This window comes from Megachile rotundata, chromosome 3 (assembly GCF_050947335.1).
Source record: "Megachile rotundata isolate GNS110a chromosome 3, iyMegRotu1, whole genome shotgun sequence".
Taxonomy (NCBI): Eukaryota; Metazoa; Arthropoda; class Insecta; order Hymenoptera; family Megachilidae; genus Megachile; species Megachile rotundata.
The window spans coordinates 6,966,162-6,990,230 of NC_134985.1; the positions used below are offsets into that span (position 1 = coordinate 6,966,162).

Genomic DNA, 24,069 nt, shown 5'->3' on the forward strand with positions numbered 1-24,069 from the left:
ACGGGCTAATTGCTAATATCAAATCGGATCTTGCCTTTGCGTCCGCTTCGTCCCATTGTGTTGCCGCTTCGCCCTGAGTTACGTCGGGTCGTATTTTATTGCCATTAACGTACTTCCAGTTGTCGTTTTTTATCAGTAGAGCTTCCACTTGAATTTTCCACGTGTCGTAATTGTCTTTTCCGAGTGGTTCGATGCGCACTGAAGTTGAGGAACTCATCTTGACAAAAAACTTTAACTTTTCACAACTTTCACACTCACTGCACTATCGCGAATTAAATTCGTCGTATTGAAAAATGTTCGTTTAATTTTCCACACGCGACCAGAATGTGTCTGGGCCCATAACCTGTTAGGATTAGCTTCAGGAAAATAAACTGCAGTGCTGAGGTGAACGGAAAATACTTTAATAATATAAAAATGTCTTTACAAAATGCGCGGTGCTTCGTAGACGAAGGTAAAACTGTAACTGTAGGACAAAGCATCGTGATGCGTGTTCGGACGCGCATAGCGCAGTTCATCTGTTTTGTCCGTTACTTCCAACATAGGTATATATCATCTGTCGGTAATCAAAATTTTTTATTTGCAAAACATTTAACACATTGTTTAATGTTGCACAACGCATGATCATTAAGAAAGTAAAATACTACTATTATTACTGCCATAATATTGAAATATTAATAGAACAGTTCTTATTCTCAGCTTTTATTCCGAGGCTCATAATTACTCTAGAATTTGTGTCTTGTCAATCTTGTTGACAATTGCAATTGAATATTCGAAATAACAGAAACTTCTTTTCCCGATAATTACTTGTGGAATAACCAGAAGCGTGGTCACGGAAAATATTCTGTTTTTTCGATCAAATGCTGATAAAACATGAACACCGCATTATTACAGTCTTCGTCATGATATAGGCAGGTCATAAAACTCTTTAAAAGCCAAAATATATCAAATTTTATCGCAGAAGTATTTCAGAATCAAGGACCTGGAACTTGGGGCAGGATCGTATGAGTTTATAGAGAAATATGCTCGGTAGTTGACCTGAATCTTTCTAAAGCCGTGATTCAATATTAAATGAAAATATTTATTAAAAATATTCACCTTCAATTAAAAAATGCGTAAACACATTTTGATTAGCTACTATAAATTACAAACTACATAAAAATAAAAAATGGAGGTAGTAATTACAAACAATTTTATAGTCGTAAAAACTGTAACTACAATAATTCTTTCAAAAACTTGTTTGCTTATGATAATTTCGTGAACCAATAGTTACAAGTTCATAAAATATTGATGTTTCGTCGGACATCGGTTCAAAACCACTGCTCTGTACAAGATGATTCATTTAAAGATCCTACAGATTTCCTTCAGCAGTGATAAGACAAGTAGTATTTTTATGGAATTTGAATTGTATCGTAGAATAAATACGCTGTAAAAAATATGTTTGTTATGATTTTCAAGATCACTGTTTCTTTCGCATACAAGTTTTTTTCTATGAAAAACTTTGTACCTCATTTTAATTTTATAAGTCGGAGATCATTGCAAGATCATGTCAAACATCTTTGAAGGTATTTTAATATAAAGTATACTATACATTATCTTAAATTATGGTGCAATTTATATTAAAAGTATATTGCAGTTTATATTACATTAGACTAGTTTATATTAAAACTATATTACAGTTTGTATCAAAATACGTATGCAAGGAAACAAATCATACACAGAATGAATCAGTAACAATTATCTATCTAAAATTATGAAAGCTGGAGATAAAGTTGTCCAAATTCACCTGAAAAAAGAAGCGTTTACAATCATTCTTTCTTTTTTCAAAGAATACAATTTATATTTAAAAAACAATTAGCATAATTTTATTAACTCTCTTTGTATGTAAAAAACATCAATAATCTTGAAAACTCTGAAAAAATAAATTTGTGACAAAAATGTTCAATTAGAACGTATTTGATACCATTCAAATTGCATAGAATATACTTTTGATATTATTATAACTATAGGTTATAGTTAGATAACTACCTCTAGATGAATTACGCTGTTTATTTTTAAACAAGGTAAAACGCAGCATCCTAAGTGCTTCAATTGCATAATGTGTTGCTGAACAAAGTTATAAATTATAGCCTTTTTAAATTTTGAAGGAGATATTCCTCTTACCCTTGTGCCATCTTAATCGACTTCTTTCAAGTTACAGTATATGTCTTGAATTTGACAATGTATGAACGTTAGATAAGTAGGTGCCAGATAGGTTAGGTTAGAAACATTCTTTGATCCCTCTCATTCAGCTAAGAACTGACCATATATACAGTGTTGTGTGTACTATAACACTGCACGCAACGAAGACGATTAAGGTGATTAAACCCTTGTCTTACAATATCACACATCACGCCACTCATGTTTCAGCTGTGAACAATCTTACTTGAATTTTTAATACTATAATTTGTTGAATTTGCTTTCAATTATAATTTGCATTGTCAAACTGAATACAAAATTGACATAAAATTTTAACTTCTTTTCTCTACTTTAATATTGTAGCTGTGATTAGTTAGTTTCGACTGACGTATCTTATAAATCAATCACAAGGCAAGAAGTTAATGTTACTAGCCCATGCTAGTAAGAAAGTGAACAATCGAATTGCGGAAAAAATAAACATCTATTTAGTTGCTTGATAAATTATCGATTTATCGCTCATTGAATGTGTACCATAAGCAATACGCGCAATTGGGCAGAAGTCCAGAAGGATGATATCGGAGTATGAAAGGTATTTCTGCACGACTACTTTCGTTATCCAAATATGTACATGTTGTGCAAGTAACTACACGAAAACATAATTGTCATTATCATTCTATTCCACTCAATGTGATGTTCTTGGTTCACTTTCTTCGCTACGCGATGCTGCAGGAAGTTAGTAAATCGAATTCAGCAAATGAACATGCATATAAATTTTACCTTTTTGATTCTATTAGCTAAGATGAGTAATATGAACGTACATAAACGGTAATGTAAATATATTTTCTAACTGGACATTCTTCCAACTCTGTTAGTGGACTAACTAGATCAACTAATTCATCACTAACCAAATCTACTAATTGATCGCTAACCAGTACATGTAACTATACCAATGCAAACTCGACTTTACTATGATGTGGAAGATCTCTTCCAAATAGCACTTTTAAGATCGGAAGCAGATAGTAAAAGGTTTCGTTCATTAAATTTTCCCATAAATGAAGGAAGTCTATGGTACGCATGAGTACACACCAAATATTTTGCAACAACCAAAGACCATACAGGGTGTCCAGAACTTATCGGCAAACTTTATCAACATATACCATATGTGAAAACAAGTCAAATATTTTAACGCACATCTGGTAAAATTTTACCAAAATGTTTAAAAGATTAAAAATGTAATCTAAACGTAGGTTCTCAGATATTTTATTGAAAGATTATGAAGGACAGAATGATGATTCTATTTCTACATATAAATAATTGTCGACCTTCATACTTTTTTAAATGACTCTTAACAATGTATTCAAGAGCCTGAAAATTATTTTTTATTTTTATTTACAGAATATACTAATAAATTATAATTGTGTTAATAAAGAATAGAATATGTTAATAAAAGTTGGTGGTGAAGAGCAATGACACCCTGTATGTTGTAGATAAAAAGTAATAAACAACAAAGATATGTTGAATTCAATAGAATACAATAACTTTTCGTTAGTCATTGAGGACATTCGATGACTGTATAGATGATTACCACTGTTACTATTCTTATTGTTAAACAGATAGCCGTTTTAATGACCAATCGAGATGTCACGTTGAAATCATTGAGACGAACTATCAGTTAGAGTTAGAGAAGGGTGGATTTTAATTCGAGTCTGATAAAGGTAACTACTGAATTCAATAAATTGATATGGTTCTTGTTTAACTAAAATGTTTCTCTGCTAATGTCAATTATTTCAAATTAAATGAACAATATTATGTTGATTAAAATTTTGGTGGTGTTATTTAAATACTACTTGTAATTCATAATCGAAATTATACACGAAAATCAAAGTTTATCAGACACGAGTTAATGAGACACTTGTACGTTACACAGGAATTTAAGAAAAACGGCTTAATGCAAAAAAATTTTGTAACGGCACGAGAATGCACTGACGCATTGCCGGTTAGTACACGAAATTGAGAAAGTTCTATGGATAAGCTTAGAACTAGAAATATCACAATAACATTTACAGAATAATAATGAAACGTTCACGATGGCGTAATTTTTCATCGTTATAATTCATTCAACATTGTTTTCATGACGCAGCAATTAGTACACCCTGTCACGTAATCATAAATTACAAATCTAGTAAATTTCAAGAATACGTACATTAATCTGACCATTAATTTTCTATTTATTAGTGTAGTCGAATGCTTATACTCATTTTATAAAAGCGGCTCTCAAGAACCAACTGGATGATGGAAACTTTTCAAACGAAAAGTTTAGTCTATTTTATCACTGCCAGAGTATTTGAGAAGGAACGTAGATTTCCTACAGTATAGATAAAAATGTATACAGTGATCAATTACTTTGAACGCTTTCAAGAAATACTGATTAATTACATGGTTTAATTCTTAGTTTTTAGTATGCGCATATATGAGATCTAACTCCCACTCCTTTTTTAAATATGCAGCAAAAGAACAAATTATCGTAAGAAAAATCATTCCAGTACTTATTAATAATAAGAGGATAAATAAGATAGAAAATTATAATATCAACTATCGATGTTCCCTTTCGCCATCGTAAACGTGATAAAGCTACCGCTAATGGCTAATATACATTAAAAATATTTTATCCGGAATATTATTACCTTGTCGCTTGAAAATTATGTTAATCTGTATATTTTGTAAGCAAGAATTATCTTTAGCGATTAATAAAAATACTATTAAGATAAAAATTATAGTTTTAATTGTCAAAGAATAAATCAATATTTAAAAGATACATACGCTTAATGTTTTAGAAAAATTTAACCCCTACAATTTTTTATAAAATGGCAGCATGCTGTAAATATATTTCTTTTACACTATGTTGTAAAAGTGGCTCGTGTAAACCTTTCTTTGATCACGGACAGATACCGTACGATGACATCTTTTTTCAAACTTACTAGAGTTGAAATGTTCCCTGCAATTATTTATTGTATTATGCACACAATACAGTAAAGTAATGAAAAAGGTCAGGTTGAAATCCATGAGGTAGTAATTGTTTAAAGTAAATGGTTATACAGAGTGGCTCATCACATTTTTTAACCGACTTCGAAAAAGGAGGAGGTTACTCAATTCGATCAGTATATTTTTTTTTTTTTTTTTTTATATCTTATCACGGACATGATTCTGAACAATTTTGTTCATATACAAATTTCGCGGAAAGCTTTTGTTTTCGAGATATTAGCGAAAAATTGTTATTAACTTTTGAAATCAACTTCGAACGATTTTAATATCCTTCGAATATGTTGTTAGGGGCGTGGTTCTGGACAACTTTTTCCTCTTGCATAATTGACGGAAAGCTTTTGTTTTCGATATATTAGCGAAAATTGTTGTTAACTTTTAAAACCAACTTCGAACGATTTTAATGTCCTTCTAATACGTTATTAGTGGCATGATTCTGAACGAGTTTTTCCTTGTGCATAATTGACGGAAAACTCTAGTTTTCGTGATAGTAGCGAAAAACTATTGTTATTAATATTAGTGGAACGCCCCGTGCTATGCACGGGAAAGACAAAAAAGGGCAATTACAATGCTCTGTACCAAAACACTAACTAAGCTTTACCGCTCTGAAACGCGACTTATACAGCAAGATAAGTTCACGTTGACGTTGGTGTATTATTCCCATTGCTTGGTACAGTCTCCGTATCGTTCTAAAAATGCATCAATTTGATTTGTTAGAAAATTCGTTGCGCAGGATCTGCTAAAATTTTACGGATACTTTGACCCTTGCGCAGTCCTAAACCGTAAGAGATACACATGAGCAGTAAATTTTAGCAAAGAAAGTTAACAAAGAACAAATGGATGAAGAACCCTCAATCATGTTGTAATTAGTTTGTACTTGTCCCTGAAAGAGTGTCCCTTATTTTTTTTTCTATGCATGTTCGCCTAGTTCTTTCCTAGGTGAGTGGTCCGATCGGAACAAAGCCTTTCGCATCTTGTAGAGTCTGACTCCCCATTGGTACCATTACCAAAAATTTTTTCAATTTTTAGTTGCAAAGGATTATTGTTGCAAAAAAAATTGAAAAACGAATATCCATGTTGTCTTTTACTTAATTATGCTGATGGCATTTACGCAGACAAAAAAAAATCCCGGAAGAACTGTCTCACAGTATCCTATACAATTCTCCCCATTTCACTAAAAAGCGTGAAATAAAATAATTTTCAGAAAAAAAATACACCGACTTCGAAATGCATTAAAAAATGTATAAAATAATTTCTATTTCCTAATGAAGTCATTTCTATTTCATTCAATCTGTGACGATTACGTCACGAGCCGTTCCGTCAGCCGCGCTCCGTCAGCCGCGCTCCGTCGACCGCGCACCGTCGGCCGCGCACCGCGAGGTGGGGACCCCCCACCGAGACCACCCACCGAGGCCCGATACTACTTAGTTAGCGATCGATCGCGTGATCGATTGAGTTGGCCCGGGGCTTTAGCCCCGAAAGGATCTCCTCGGAGGTCCTCTCCAAGGCAGTAAGGTCTTCCTAGTCCGATGATAGCCTCGGGCTGGGTGGACTGGAGGCCAGCATTGACGTGGAGGGTAGCCCACGCGTCGAGGCTGACCGCGCCAACGGTCAACCGACTTATCCGACCTCGTGGATAGCCCTCGGGGAAGGTAAGCCGTGGGTAGTCGTCACGTTGGAGGGTAGCCTACAGCGTGACGCCTGCCAGAACGTGGAGGGAAGAGCCAACTCCAGGAACACTCTCGGGCTTAATAAGAGAAAGGTAAGGCCAGAAGTGGCCACTTACCCCGTGTACTTTACTCTCCTTCCCTCCTCCTCTCAATCGCGCCGAACCGTAGGAATAGGTACCGCGAAACCCGCGAACACGTTCGACCGACCATACTGCGAACTCCGCGAGATGTTCCCTCCGACCGAACCGCGAACACCGCGAGAAGTTCCCCCGACCGACCCGCGAATACCGCGCCGGACGTTCCGTCGACCGTAGTCTGTAAGTTAGCATGTAAGGATAGGATCACCATTAGCGAGTAAGATAGTGTATAAGCCGATAGTATGTAAGATACCGCGCCGCCACCGCCGCAATATTGTAACGACGACAATAATAACACCGTTTAATTGTCTTGTAGAAGCCAAAGACCGTGGAAGGGTAACCGACTCCGGGCCTGGCCCCGACGAACTCGGAGAATAAAACGTAGTTATAGTTAACCCAGTGTTATTCTTTACCACCGATCAGTCCCCTTCCATGCGCGATCGGCCCCCTCGCGTCGGCCCCGGAGCCTAGCAACGCGACAGACACAGAGCGACATCGATACATGGCGCGCGAACAGAGACCTGTGGAAGGGGACCGCGACACTGACGGCGGTGGAAATTAGTTTTAAGTACGCGTGCGAGAACGAGGAAGAGGACAGAAGAAACCAAACCACCGTAGAGAGAAGACCGAGCCAGCAGAATCAATCCCAACGACATCAAGCGATGGAATATCGAGCCAGGAAGGAGACATTCGACACTCCGCGAGGTGCAAAAGGGCGACGACCGGGAACTCCAGTTCCCCGGGACCCACGCGGCTCGCCAGGGACAGCGAAGTCGCCAAGCGCCACCAGCCCATCTAACGATGGCCTGAACCGGCGGCCCGGCCAAATACATCACCTCGTTTGGCCAGAGAGCACAGGAGTGTCTGATCTTCCCGCCAACTCCGAACCGACTGGACCCGTCGACACCAGGGACCAGGAACCGCACCAGGGCGAGACTTTACAGCCGCCATCCAGCCTGTCAGATCGACCAGGAGCGACTCCACCTGCCAATCTTCCGCCTGGCGGAATAAAAGCGGACAACACCAGCCAGCGGTCATTTATATGGCCACCCCGAAGCGATCCAGAGCGACCAGAAGAAACCAATACCAGCCAAGGGCCAGAAAGAACGAGGCAGTTCAACTGGCCCCCACCGACCCGACCCGGATGTTCCGCGGAGCCAGCGCCAACTGGCGACGCCAGGCCGGAGGATATAAGGGCAGGATACCTTTACCAGAGAGTGGCTTTCACTCAGAGGCAGCCGAAGGAACCACATCGTGAGGAAGCACCGATACCAGAACCTGAGAAGAGAATGGTTGGCATAGCCTGGGTATACCGGCTACGAAAACCGGAGGTATTCCGAGAGCTGGAGAAACTCCAACTTCCAACGGGCGGTACTTGGGTACAGCTAAGACAACGGCTGGCATCCTATGTGCGCAGCCACCCGGGAGAGTTTCTGGACAGACCAGCCGACGAACCGGGGTACAAAGAAGAAGTGGACCGAACCAGAGACTACGAGGAATTCCACGCCGAAATTGCCCAGATGTGGCCACAGAACATCCAGGCCACCCAGACAGGGGTCGGAAATACCTCCACCCCGACCCGTCCAGAGGAAGGCCCGCTGCCTGCTTCTACGGCAGCTCCAGCAAACCCGACTCAAACGGGACAACTCGTCTCATCGACAAACCAGGCGGCTCCACCTGCGCCTATCCACTCCGCTCCACTGGCCTATGACCCCATACGATTCATGGAAATGGTGCGACGGTGGAACTGCCAGTTCGACGGGCGAGACGCTCAAGAATTCCTGAAGCGGCTAAAGGAATTACAGGAATCCCACCAGTTAACCGGCGACCAAATGTTGAGGGTATTCCCCGAGCTCCTGCGAGGGGATGCCCAACTTTGGTATCGCAACGTGTCCCGCAAGGTTACTTCCTGGGACGAACTCCGTAACCGACTCCGAAGATTCTTCGTACCAGCCGCCGAGAGGACCCGCCTGGATCTGCATATCGCCAACCGTCGTCAAGCACCGGACGAGCCCCTCCGCGCATATATCATCGCAATCACCGCTTTGATGCGCCTACGTGGAGGATACACGGAGGAAGAGGAGCTCGACGTCATCTATAGTAACTTGACCGAAGACCTGCGTCTCTACATACGGAGGACTGGAGTCAAGGACGTGGACGACTTGATAGTCCAAGCCGACGAAGTGACCGCCCTTCTGGCCACGAAGAACGCCAGAACCACCAGAAAGAAAGGGTTAACCGCACGAAGCAGCAGCCAGCCCGAAACACCAGGGGCTCACATCGCCAGCGACTACCATCGGGACACCCATTGCTGGCGTTGCGGCCAACGGGGACACAACCGACTGCAATGTCGGAACAATCCCATCCGCTTCTGTGCCCGTTGCGGAAAAGAAGACACCTTGAGCCGCGACTGCCCCTGCGATAAGCCGGGAAACGCCAAAAGGGCCGGGGGAGCCTGCCCCAACGGTAGGACAGCAGGAGAAATCCGCTGTCGCCATGGCCCGTCACAGTCAATCGACACGATTGGAAAAAATCGTCCGACCAGAACCAGACACCAGAAATCGGCGACCACAACCAGAACCGACCAGTAACCGAAAAACCGTCCGACCAGAACCAAACACCAGAGACCAGCGATCACCACCAGAACCGACCAATAACCAAGGAACCGTCCAACCAGAACCAGCCAGCGGAAACCAGCGACCACCACCAGCACTGACCAGATCCAGCTAAACCGACTGACCGGAAGGACCGACTAATACTAGACGTACAAATCGGGGCAATAACCGTGCCTGCGCTCCTGGATACCGGAGCGGTCTCCTCGTACATCGACCAGCACACCGCACAGATCTGCCGTGAGGCCGGGTGGAGAAGACGTCAGCATAACCTGGTGACCGCCTTGGCCAATGGGGAGAACATACCGACCAAGAACAGTACTGTATTTGTCATTGCGCAGAGATACATTCATGCTATCAGTCAAATTGCTTGAACAAACTTTTTTGTCTACTTGATTGTAATACATTCGTTATAAGTAATTGTGCGTTTAATACATTAAATACATTTGTGCGTTTTTTCGCCGTCGTAAAATTAAATTTGTTGTGATACAATTATTATGCCAAACTATAAGTACTATTCTGTCAGTAATTCATCATTATGATTTATAAAAATTAGATTAACTTTTTCCCAAAACCAATTTACCTTCATTACAGGTTGTTTTGAAAAGAATTGATTGATATTCATTTTAATGCACAACATTACAAATTTAAATAATGAATGAAAATATTCTCTTTAATATATAAATTAAGGTAATGAAATTAATCTGGTATCACATCAATGTTTAATAAATTCTTACTTGGAACCTTTTTTCAGTCTACATTATTATTTGCTTGACACACATTTTATACATCAAAGTTGACTTTGAAATACATGCTCAAGTTTATTAATTGCAAAATTAATATTGTATACCACCTGAGCACTCCAGTTATACTGATATAATTGATTAAAAATAAAAAAGGATACTTTTCATTAGCCCCTTTAGTTTCGAAATCTGGTGCATTGATTCAACTCTTTCGCTTTTAATTGTCAGAATTAACTGAAATTATAAAATAGTTGAAATGATTAATTAACCAGAGGAAAAATTTACTATTGTAAGACGAGGTAGAAAATGATTGAAACGCTAACTAAGTTCGATTTCAAAAATACTATATGTATATTTTCTATAAGCCGATTCCGTGGGCGAAGTAGTGTCCTCGAGAGAAGGATGTCTTTCAAAGGTCTGTAGAAGAATGCCCTCTTCCTGTTCCGCGAGGTTTCCTAGTTCCCGCGAAACTTGAGGCCCCAGGGTTGTTTTACGGCCCGGACGTCACAGCGTCAGGCCTTTACCCCGTGATGGTCGTCGTAGGACGGCCATGTGCCCGTCGTCCCTGCTTTATTAGGGTGGGTCACTGGGAATTTTCTAACACTATACTTCTTTTTATTAAGTTGAAAATGTATTTCTTCTCAAGATTCTTTCTGTTTTTAAAAAATATCATAAAATTACCACACAGTATCTTTTAACTTTTTTTATTTTGATAAAAATTTGTAATATTAAAGTTTCAACAGATATTGTGTTGCCAACATAAGAATTAAAAAAGTAGTGAAACTTTTGTACGCCTAATATATGCACACATTTGAATTTTAGAAATGTACATATTAATAAGTTTAATTTAAGTATGGTCCAATAAAATTTATGCAATAAACTTACAGTAAATATAATCCAACAACAAGTCAGTAAAATCAGCTTCGTGTAACGATGAAATGGTTTCTGTTTAGCTTCATGGGGCTCTTGTGTAACATCATGTCCATCTTCATCTTTCGAATCCATTTTTTGCATTCTAAATATCCATATGAAATATTAAATCAATATGGTATTATGAAAGATTTTAAATAGGACGATTCTAATAACTGGATCAGGCAATAAATTCAATTTTTAAGAAAAAATCTGTTACGTGCGGGAAGCGCGCGTATAAAGCCTCGAAGATTTGTTTGCCCTAACAATATTAATTGTTAACGGGACTTAATGTTTTGTGAATCCGGAGATACGCTAGTCCCATACGGGCCCTTTCACAAGATCGCAACGATTAGAGGATATGACGGAGGCAATTAAAGAAATGTAATTCAAAATAATTAAAAGATACAAAAGATTATATTTTGTATAATAAAATATGAAATGGTTTGAATGGTAGCGTATATAATATAATGTGAATTACAATGAACTGAACAAAAATATTGTAAATATCCGAGACGCGCAATTCGAAGATTTGAAGGAGAAACAATTACTTAAATGCAAAATAAATTTATAATCCAGTGAAATCCCAATGTTAAATAATTTGTGACGGATCGGTGGGGGAAAGCCCGAAGGGAGTTCCCTAGAGTGGGGGCAGTTAGGGAAAACGGCCCTCCACGCACCGATGCTCACACCCACGGCCGATTTATTTAACGGGGCGCCAGTGCTAATGCACCCGTCCGTAGTAATCGCCCTTCCAGCTGCTCTGTCGGGAGCGGGAATCAGAGGGGGTCAGAAAGAAAACTAGTAAAAGACCCGCGAGTTCGTATCCAATAGAAAATGCTTTTATTCGGGCCTCCAAGTAGGCCACGTAAGCAGAACAGAAAAATGAATTCGCGTGGGCCCCACGCGTTACAAGCAACGGTCGAGGAATAAGGGGGTCGGCTCGCCAATTGCGAGGGAGGCTTCCGCGGCGCGGGGGCACACGGTACGCGCGAGTACAAAGATAGAGAAAATAGAAAGGTACAAAGACGCTGAGATATTCGTCCGCGAAGGAACACGCCCTCTTAGGGGTCGTGGACAGTAAGGGGACGTTGGTCCTAAATACCAAATACAGCGGAACAAAAGAGAAAGCGATTAGAGGGAACGGTGTCGTAGTAAACCGTTCGCGGCCTCTAGGGTCCTCGTCACTGGGGCCAGGGGTCCTATCGCCCTCGCCCACGCGCAAATGAATAACAAGAAGAAGGATAAGGAGATGACTCCTACCCTTTTGCGCTGGTGTACTCCAAAATACTCCCCACTAGGGCGGCGGCGACAAACACTCCACGCAGGCACACACACAATAACAGAAGAACGGAACGCACTACAAAGTTCAAGAACGCAACAAAAAAACAAACTCGATACGCAACACACAGGAAAGAAAAAGAACCGGGCTTTAGCGGGACTTTTGCGAAACGTCACGTTATCTCGCGGCTGCTCGCTGGCTTCTCTCTTCCATCCTCTTCTTCCCTGGTTCGCGGTATTGCCCCACCCCGAGGATTTCGGCGTCGAGGATGGGCCATTCCACTGCGACGTCTGGTGGCCAGGTCCTGGGGCCCTCTCGAGGTGGCAGTCGGGGGTGGCTCGTCCTCAGGCCTGGCGTTTCCCGGTGGTGGGCTGCCGGTCGCCCCCGCGGAGGGTGACGGGGCGGCACCGCGACCGGACAGCCGGGGTCTTCTTTGGTGGGCCCATCCCGCGCCTCCGTCACTCAGGGAGAGGTTCATCCGCGACCAGGGACAACGGTGGCTCCGGTGGTGGTTGGAGGCAGCAAAGGGGGGGAAAGAAAAGCGTGGCTTCCGAAATAAATAGAAAATAAAAAAAACACACGAAAAAGAAAAGAAAAACACACACACACACTCACTCATACTTGCCCCAGCGGCGAGGGGGTCCGCTTGGGCGGAGGAGTGGGGCCGGCCATTCAGGGGGATCCTCGTAACGAGGCATAACCAAAAAAAAAGAAGGTGATCAACTGAATCAAAAGATGCCTCGTTACAAATTAACTACTGCTTTACTTGCCGAAAAATTCATAAAATAGCTGGAAGAATAAAGGAAACAACTCACCAAATATCTGTACTTGCATGAATTTAGAATTAATCAACCTCTTGCAAAACGTGAAATGCCAACTACGCCTGGTTCCTGGGAAGAACACACACATATGAAAACGCTCCACCAATGAGAATTTTGAACTGACCAGTTGTGAAATTCAATTAAACTATAAAATAAAATTATACTTTAAAAATTAAAGGGATAGAATTGAATATAATTAAATAGAAAAATAGAATAATTAATTGAATTGAAAATTTAATGTGATAATTAACGTGATTATTTAACGCGAAAGCTTTACGTGAAGATAGGGTCTTTGTCTGAATTTTGCACTTTAACAAATTCAAGAACAAACTCGTCTCTAAACCACTTCACGGACCCTCGACACGCACCTCGCGATTATACACCGAAGAGTGTCGCAACTTGCACCCCTCGGAGAAGACCAGAGTGGGCCTAGTCCGAAATTGTTTATGTTGCATTGATATGCGCCTAACGAATTAGGCTGCGAGGCCAATGCGTAAGAGACCGTGATTCGTTAATTAGGTGGTGATGGTGGGTGCATGTGTTCTTCCCTTGTCCAGCTCTTATCTTTCTCTTTTTCTATTGTATAGTTCTTTCCTCTACCCTTGAGCTATGGATTGTTAATTAGCTATTGAATAATTTTACATATATAACCAATACAGTATAAAACGTTAATCTGTACACATTATAAAAATTTAGAATGAAACATTATCTATTTCGCTTTACAATTATTAAAGTCAAATTGCGCTCGGTACTGTGATTATTGTACGACTGATTGACGTGTGCGTATTTATGATAACGGTACAATGAAATACTATGGGCAATTTATATAATATTGTAGTGTTTTCTATTACAATTTTACAACAAAGACAATTTCTATTACAATTTTATATTGCGTCGTGGACCCTTGAGGAACATTCCAGAACGCTTGGCGTTATCGGACCACACGAGTGTGACTTCCGTTTATATTCAGCGGTTCGGAGAAATAAAATGATCTAAGATTTTAGCCGTGGGACCACGTTGATTTCAAGGAAGGAAATGTGTTATATTAACAATCATAGTTTAGTCGCCAAAAGATAGTCTATCTAATAAACATTGAAAGACCGTTACTGCGTTCGATCAGGGTGTTCCCAGAATGCAATACGCATTATCGATACACATCCGGTCGGTCAAAACTACAAAGGAAATTTTGAAAAAGATTCCTGTTCGGAACGTAACAAATCAATTTATATTTATTTGAATTTGTATTTGTATTTTTTTTCAATGAAATTAAGTATTTGTTCTAATAATAAATAAATAATAACATTTTAACCGAGATGTTTGAAGCTACAAAGAATCGATTCTTTCCGATATGACAAATTAACAGAAAAATTAATTGGAGAATCGAGTACAATAAAATTCATATTTCATTTATTGTCAATCACAGTATATTTGTAATTAATATTCGACGCGATAACAAGTTGAAGATAAAATAACAATAGGCTGAATTATTTATCGTCGTATTTTCCTGTCTACATTTTACAAGATATTGATTTCGAAATATAAAGAGAATTGTATACAGTGAATTTATGGAATGAAGTGAATATTACCTGTTTAATAACTGGAAGTAATATCGGTTCATTTACTGTTTTAACAAAAATGAACGGAAAAATAAGCGGTTTATTTGTAAATATGGTTTTACCTTTGAGGCAAAAATTAGCAGTTATTTATAAATAGAACTTCTTTACTCTGTAACGTATTCCATAACCATAGAAAGAGGGTTTAAAAGATTTGGGGTTAAAATAATAAAAATAAATAAATTTCAAACATTCAATTTTTTAAGTTACTTGGTTGTAATGCACTCTGTGTTCCAAGAGACATGTCCATAACTAGGCAGTCTTTCTTTACACCATCGGCAGTTCTAAACAATAAAAATGAAAACTACTATTAGAAGCAATTCTGTAAAAAGTTAGAAGTTAATACTTAGCAGTTAAACTTAGAAGTTAATAACTTAGCGAATTAAATCAACGTATATAATATGATTAAAAAACCGTAAATCAGATATTATATGTATCATAATCAAATGCACAAATGTAAAATACACAAATATTTCCAAACAAAGATCGGTACATACGCAAATTACTGTATAGTTTCAACACAGACTAAATTAATCTTGAAATACATTGTCATGATCCTGAAAAATGTAATTTGACTACATTAGACTACAATTTCGAAACAGAAAATTCATCCTAATCTTTAAAAATCTATCCGGAATATAACAAAAATCAGAACCATAAAAATCGTACCTTTTTATGTAATAATTACTACTGTCAATAATTTACTAAATTACTTTTGAAAATAATTGCAAATATTTGCAAAAATAACATCAACAGTCGGTAAGTTAGATCGTAAGATAAAAGTCAGGATGATGTCCTGAATAATGTATTTCAAGGTCATTGTGATAGTTACATTTGCATTCAATATGATCGGATAATTATTGATATTCAATTTGATCTAATTTAACAACTTACATGAATAATTACATAATACACCTATAATTTAACCTACATGATAAACTATGTTTATTAACACTAGAACTACCAGGAAGGTCAAAAATGCTTCAGGTCTCATTTTTCAAATTATACAATTTTGTGTAGTTTCTTTTATGGAAATATGTGTCATTTATAAAAATAAACAATGGATAACAGTATTGCGTATAGATTCTTCACGTTTTATTTTTATTTCATCATTTTGCTACTTCAGTTTTAATTTCATTTCATTTCATTTTTAATGTCAGTAGTTCTAGTATTAAGTATGTAGTTGTTTGAAGGAGATACAAACCATTCTTCTTCATTATGGTGAACTCGATCATATTCCCTTTGAAAAACTGCCAAACTGGGATCCAGACGTGTCGCTTTCGGTAATTGATTCCAAACACGGAGCACCTCTTCCGGAATTTGACCAAATATTACTGAACTGGCTATAAATGATGGAGTTCCTACAGAAAGATGGATAAATCTTGATGCGACAGATTAAATTGCAATATTGCACAAATATTTAGGGTTGTAGGAATATAGGAATATAGGAACGTGGAAATTTAGAAAATTTAAGAATTTTGGAACATAGAGATTTTGACTTCTGAAGAATTTAGAAATTTAGAAATTTTAAATTATATTTTTATATTTTCAGATTCTCCGATAATCAAAATTTTTAATTGAGAAATGTGATTTGAGAAATTGAAAATTGAGGAATTCTGAAATTTAGAGATAATGACTTATTGAAATTTAAAATTGATGTCCTTTGATAGTTGAAAGTAGAGAAATTTAGAAATTAAAAAATTCTGAATACGAAAAGTTAGAATGAAAAAATCTGGATATTAGAAATTAAAAATTTAGAAACTTTACTTAAAAATTTGAAAATTAAGAATGTAAGTTCAGAAACGAATTTCCGAATTATCAAATTTCTAAATATCTAAATTTGAAAAATTGGGGATCAGATTTTCTGAATACGAGAATTTCTTTCAATATTGAGAATGTTTCTCAATAAAGAATTACCAATTTTCCAAACATGAAAAGTTAGAAATATGTGTTGGTAAATATTAACTGTTAGAGATTTAATAAAACACCCTATAAAATGTATTAAAGTATATACCTGGTGTTCCACAGCTGCATCGATATCCTTTTCTAAGGAACATCGGTGTTTGTAGTCCAGTTTCAGCGTCGCTGCTTTCGGTTTTAGACATTGCAATTCTGTTAGTTGAGATGCTCCTGATTGTTATTTATATTGCTTAGTAATATGTAGTAATATCTAGTAATTTCTAGATTAATACAAAATTTTAAATATGCGAGAATCCGTTACTATACACATATCTGTGTATAAAGTCCATGCAGATCATAACACTTTTTTCAATTTATTAGAAAATTCGTAGCATTTGCAGAAATCATAAATAGCAAAGTAAGACTTGCAGTAATTAGTATTTGACTTGAATTGATGATATATGAATGTCTTCTTAATCTTTATATGTCGTTACTACACTTTTTGGAATTATATCTGGTTTCCTAGGACCAGTAATGGCGAACATTGCTCGACAAACAGTTTACTATTGTTTTATATACGAAACACTTCAGCAAATGTACACAGAATAGTAAATCTAAGAAATATGGTAAAAAACATTACAAAAGATTTAAAAATTTTAAAAGATTTATACATTTCAGAAGTAACATATACATCTTGTAGATATGTTACATTCTTAATCCGCGGTAATTATATACTGATCGTTTTGAGTATTTGGAAATATGAAGTTAAACATTTGTAGATTTCAGAATCTGGAAAAGAAGAAATTCTGAAAATTCGGAAATTAATCTTTGGGAATTGATAAATTTCAAAACCTTGAATTCGGGAATTTAGAAATTTAGAAATTTAGAAATTTAGAAATTTAGAAATTTAGAAATTTAGAAATTTAGACATTCAGATATTTAAGAATTTGGATATTTTCTGTTGGGTAATGGACTGCATTTTATTCGATTTTTTTGAATCGGGAGTAGAGGAGGGAAATTAACTGTTTGTTCGGCCGCGAACCGAAGCCTTTGTCGCGATTAAGGAATTTACAACAGGGTTCAAGTGGTTCGGCGCGCGGACCGCCGTGAACCGTTCATACCTCGAAATACGGGTCACCGAGGACCCTTTTGTCTCTCAAATCCTGTCCGAACTAGTCTTACTGTAAACACGTGCGTGTCATAAATCAGCTAACAGCTGTACCTCTCTTTTTAAACAATTTTAACGAACGAAAGTATAGAGTTCTTCCTAACCGTTACCTTCGGAAACGCGAGGGTATTTAGGCGATCTTTCGTACAACGAAAAACACAGTCGAACGTTGAAGCTTACACGGTTCGGATCGAGAGTCGAAGACGTCAATCGTGACTTAGAAGTTTCCGCGTAACGCGACGTAGCATAGCCAATGCAGGGTGGTTCGGAAATCATTCACGACGCCATTCGAGTGAGACCCTGCACTCCTCGAATGGGCCACGGTAGGGTGGTTAAGTCACACACTGTATACTGTTCGTGCGAGTCCTACACCCTCGAACGGGCCACGGTAGGGTGGTTAACGTACACACACTGTACACTGTTCGGGCGAGCCCTACACCCTCGAACAGGCCACGGTAGGGTGGTTAAACGTACACATCAACATGATCCGAGTGAGTCCTACATTCTCAACTCGATCATCGTGAATAATCTCACGTAACGTGAATTATCACTCAAAACGAACAACGCTGAGCGAGACTCTGTTCTCCTCAAATCGAACGACATTGAGCGAGACCTTGTTCTCCTCAAAACGATTCACCTTCAATACGCCACCAACACAACGTACACATACTCGTACACATTTTCACCGTAGAATCATTAACGAAACATATTTTTGTAAGGGGTTTTTTATGCCGCAAGGCTTTTTCCCCTAATTCGAATCGCTAGAGCCAATAAACGATCACGACTTTTCAGGCTCAATTGTGTCTAAACAATTTTTATTTACCCTCTTCCTCAATCGAATTCATATATTCCTTGAAACACGAAATTTCTCCATGTTGGACAGATTTCGACGATACACTGTTAACACCCTTTTTTTTGGAACAGTCACAATTACTTTATTGACTATTGCACTACTCGATACTGGACAAAGAACACTTGACTTAACATAACGACCAGTAGACGAAAACACGACGGAAACGAACGGAAATCTTGCCCTTGATCTGGTCGCTGCGTGCGAGCGCGACGGAAATCTTGGGCGGAACTGTTTTAGCTCCGAGCACGACGGAAATCTTGACGCGACGATAATAACGATTCGCAGCGATCAAGGTCCGACCGCGGAGGCGCGAAATACCGGTCGCGAGAGAAATGATGAGAGTCTCTGGAGAGCACAATGGTGTAACACGTGAGGGCACGTGTTGTAACGACGGCAGCGGTAATTTGCGAAACTCGCACGAATTAACGGAACGAAAAGGAAAATATCACGGGCACGATGTTCCTTTAATTTTGTCTATCTTCGGCGGATCGGAATAACGAAAGTAGCTCGGCGAATTACCACAATTACGCGGAATTCGCATTGTAGAAAACTCGGGTGCGTGTGGGTATCCCAAGAGCCGAAACAAGACAAGGAAGACGGAAAGATATGTCGGCATCGATCAGCGAAAACGGGGATGCGCGACAGATACTAATCGACATAAGGCGCAGTTACGCAGGAAAACAAGAACCGCGAATAGTAAATACAATTACGCGTGAAAAGGATCGGTAATGCGCGATGCCTCGTTCGCGAGGATATTTGTGATTCGCAAATTCGTCTCGTTATGGCTGATAGCGCGGCATTTAAGGTTTCCACGGAGACTCTCAACGATATTCGGACGTTCCGGAACATTTTCAAAGATGAGAATTCAAAAACTTGAAGTTAATATAATCATTATATCTACCCGCGTTACATGTACAATATTAATTAAAAATAAATATTTTGAACAATGTTGTATTTATAGTAAGCATAAAATAAATGTAACAGTACCAAACAGTGATTATAAATTGTAAAAACAATTTGTAAAAATGTTTTGATTTGTCGACAGAAATAAATTTACGAGCGCAAAAATTTATATTTCGAAGATTGTATTATTTTTCACCGATTAACAATGAATGTTACTTATCTTGTTCGACTTTTAATAACACACTTGCACTATAATTGTATGATTTTCACTAAATATTGTATATTTTAGTTTTGAACCGGTGGATTTGGTCTTGATCAGGAGGAATAGCAACGGAGAACTGCGATTATAAATAGTTCACATCACATTTTATTATGATTTGTTAATGTTTGTATTATTAAATTATATAAATGATATTATTCAAGCATAAGATCTGTACATGCACAACAAAAGTAAATATTACGAATACAATAACGAATTCATTTTTAATTATATGTTTATAATGAAATGCGCGTTGAAAATTACAAGTTTTCGAAATTTGCGAATTTAGGGATATGTAAAATGGAAGACTTTTAATTTGTAAATTTCTAAATTGATAAATGTGGATATTTGAAAATCTGTAACTACTGAATCTACATATTCATATTCCTAGCTTGAAATTCGTGAACTTTTAAATTGACAAATTCGAAATTCCTCAATTTTTAAATTTGAAAATTTGTGGACTTAAAATCTGCATGTGAAGAAAATTAAAATGAAGAAAAAACGATTAGAAATTAAGGAATATGAAATTTTTCAATCTTTAAGTTTTAAAGTGTGTAAATTTGAAATTTCCATACTAGTATTTGCAATTAAAGATTAAAACCTCGTGACAATTATTAAAATAATTATTGATTCCAAGCAGATTTAGAAATGATTAATTTCGAGCAAATTTAGTTGTTCAAATCTTTATTTTTTCTCTCGCAATTATTTTATACAATTATCACTTTCATTTAAATCTTCAAAATTTGTTTCGTAACAATTACCTGCAGTTTTAATTGCACATTGAAGAATTGTTCAAATGAACTTATTTCAAATATAAATTACGTATTATTATAAGCAGATTTCAAAAAGCTCCAGAAAACTGCAAGATTAAGTACCAGTCCAATGGTGTGTTCCGAAAGTAATGCGAATGATTTTTTTTAAAGGAATTTATTGAACCAATTCTTACAAATACTCAAAATTCTTCAAAGTACTGCCCTTGGGCTTCTACATATTTTTGCCAGCTACTCTGCCATGAACGGTACGCATCCTGGAATGCGTTTTCCGGAACCTCTTTTAGGGGGTCGGACACGGCCGCTTGGATGTCTTGTATCGACGAAAAACGAGTTCATTTTAGGGGTGTCTTGATCCGAGGGAACAAAAAAAAGTCTATCGATGCCAGGTCAGGACTATAGGGGGTTGGGGCAGCGTCAACATCTGGTTTTGGGTCAGAAACTCACGTACTCGCAGCGCGTTGTGGCAAAGCGCGTTGTCGTGATGCAGTATCCAGGTACCGGAGATGTGTTTTCTCGTCCTGGCGACCCTTTTTCTTTCCAGCATATTCACCTAGTAGGCGGTGTTAACTGTCTGTCCTTCAAGAAGAAATTCTTTATGGACTGTTTGACGGACTGCTTTGCTGGTTTGTGGCCGCCCGGAGCGTTGATCGTCGTGAACCTCCTCCCGCCCTTCCTTAAAGGCCTTTAACCACCTCGAAACTTGTGAGTACGACAGAACAGAGTCCCCATAAGCCTCACGAATCATTTTATTTGTCTCCTCAAGAGATTTGTTTAGTTTAGCACAAAAGCTTTATCGCGTATCATTGTTCGGATCGTCGACTTCACTTTTTCCGTGACACGGTCACCAAACAGGGGTTCAGAAAAATTCATATCCTGTCCCTTTCACGGCTCGGAGAGCCCTGGGACCGGGTTCGTTGGAAAGCTTAGGGCCCCCCGCATCTAGCACAAGTGGTCCGATCCCCCTCCGACCAACAGGAGCGGCGCAGGAATTTCGTTCGCATTACTTTCGGAACACACCATGTGTTGATGACAGGAACGTGAAATATTTCATTTTAGTTGATAATTATCGGCATTTTTTAGTTTGCCGCGATTTGGTGTTGTACATGTAATAATTTTGAGTTATGAGGACATTTGAAAAGAATGCAAAGGGGTAACGAGTAGAAATGTGAGGCATCAAAATTGTTAATTATTGATTGCTTATAATTTATTGTTATGTTATGGACTGGTAGGTGATCTCTTTGCGGCGCGGGGGCGCTTTATGTGTCCCTGTGGTCGACAAGCCGTGGCTAGGGGGGGCGTTCTACGTCCCTCTGAGGCCTCCATGAAGCCCCGTGAGGGATGATGCTTTGCATCTCCTGTTGTGAGGGTCGACGGACGGAAATTACTTCGGTAATTTTCCGAGACGTACAGGCTAACCTAAGAGCAAAGCCACCAGGATTTTGAATCGTTCTCGGATCGATATCGTCCGTAGTGGGGGTAGGACCACGTGACTCAGCGGGGTCCGTGCCGCTACGGATCGAGTCGCTCTTATCATTCGTTCGTTCGTTCGTTCGCTCGATAGACGCCTCGCAATTCGATCGTACTTACGCCCTTGCCTCGCCTCATTGAAACTATCGTTAAAATCATTTTCCAAGATTGATTCCTTCGTTAATTAGTTTATTGTGATTTCACGTTCCTTATTTTGTCAATTATTATTCGTTTTCCAAATTAATTCGTATTATTTAACACATATTATTCGAAATTGTTTATAGTGTTCGATGTTATTGTATATTATTGTACATATTATTCCTATCGTTAGTGTGTTACGAATTGTATATTTGTGTTTATGAATAAATATATTTAATCAATCCCAATTCGATTTGTTTTTCTGTTATTTCCCTTACGTTTTCAACACCATGTATGTCCTTGATGCAAACACACCCACAGCGGAAGGGGTCTGCTGACTAGTCACCATCTACTTAGATCACCGATCGATGGCGCGCGCGTTAGTTAGAAAGAGACAGCAGATATACTTCGAAACGAAGTTATTATAAATTATTATTTAAATATTTATATTATATATACACTGCTCAAAAGAAATATGGCATAGAAAAATTTTAGGCAAAAATTGGCCAAATTTGACTGATGATAACTCCGTTAAAAATCATCGCAAAGTTATGCTCTTTTGTTTTAAATTAAAGCTTCAGATCTCTACTTTAAGACCCTGTAGTTTGATTTTAGATTTGATGCATCACTACCACAATAACACCGTAAATGTGAGGTCATGTTTGCTATATTGAAAATTACAAAGTTTGACGAAATGCATGGACTTGCCACATTTTTTTTGGTGATACTGTTTACAGCAGCATAAAGTACAAACCTTCATCTTTAATTTCCAGTATGTGAAAAACCGCTACCATTTTTTCCCGCAAAGATACAGAACTTTAAAGAAACCCTTGCATTTATGGCATATATCGCCGGCATTAGCATTACCCGATATGCACCTCGGAGAGGTTGCTAGACAAATTTTGCACATCATATGGCTCTGACAAGAGCCTTTTTTTGTGTATTTATGTGTGAGTGTCTGTGTGTGTGTATGAATTATCGTCGAGAAACCTCGTTGAGAATCATTCTCGAATTTTGTAGTCCCAATTCAATTCGATTGCTTCCACATCCTGCAGTAAGTCCAGATTTGAACCCTACAGAAATTTAACAAGACAACCTACCAATCTATAAGACTTGTCGCAAGTCTTAACTCAATTTTGGAATGACATTCCACAAAAAGAAATTAGGGCTTGCATTAACATGAATAATAGGCTGCAAGGGATAATTCAACAACGCGGAGGAAACACGCGTTATTAGAATTCAAACATACACACACACAGATACTCACACACAAATATATGAAAAAGTAGGTTCTTGTTAGAGTCATATGATGTGCAAAATCTGTCCAGCAACCTCTCCGAGATGCATATCGGGTAATGCTAATGCCGGTGGTATATGCCATAAATGCAAGGGTTTCTTTAAAGTTCTGTATCTTTGCGGGAAAAAATGGTAGCGGTTTTTCACATGCTGGAAATTAAAGATGAAGGTTTGTACTTTATGCTGCTGTAAACAGTATCACCAAAAAAAAATGTGGCAAGTCCATGCATTTCGTCAAACTTCGTAATTTTCAATATAGCAAACATGACCTCACATTTACGGTGTTATTGTGGTAGTGATGCATCAAATCTA

General features: G+C 38.4%; 2 protein-coding genes and 1 long non-coding RNA gene across 3 annotated transcripts in view; 2 read left to right on the forward strand and 1 right to left on the reverse strand.

Annotated features, from left to right (window-relative positions):
• Positions 1-4,990, forward strand: part of LOC100879238 (uncharacterized) — an 84,471-nt gene extending 79,481 nt beyond the window's left edge. The window contains exon 5 of the transcript XR_013037767.1: positions 543-4,990. The gene's annotated coding sequence lies outside the window, so the exon portion shown is untranslated. The remainder of the gene's footprint in view (positions 1-542) is intronic.
• A 1,656-nt stretch (positions 4,991-6,646) lies between these two features.
• Positions 6,647-10,381, forward strand: LOC143264201 (uncharacterized). Its single transcript, XM_076530214.1, has 2 exons — positions 6,647-6,976; positions 7,338-10,381. Exon 2 carries the CDS (start codon positions 7,684-7,686, stop codon positions 9,610-9,612), a length of 1,929 nt encoding a protein of 642 aa, XP_076386329.1. The 5' UTR covers positions 6,647-6,976; positions 7,338-7,683; the 3' UTR covers positions 9,613-10,381.
• A 1,302-nt stretch (positions 10,382-11,683) lies between these two features.
• On the reverse strand, positions 11,684-20,374 carry LOC143264203 (uncharacterized). The gene is made up of 3 exons (XR_013037748.1): positions 17,016-20,374; positions 16,206-16,362; positions 11,684-15,285 (listed from the first exon to the last, which is right to left on the reverse strand). It is a non-coding gene; the product is annotated as an uncharacterized LOC143264203 (long non-coding RNA).
• Between the last annotated feature and the right edge of the window lie 3,695 nt (positions 20,375-24,069).

Bases quoted from the DNA above. Each gene is read 5' to 3' on its own strand.
- LOC143264201 (XM_076530214.1), top strand. From the start codon at position 7,684: ATGGAATATCGAGCCAGGAAGGAGACATTCGACACTCCGCGAGGTGCA.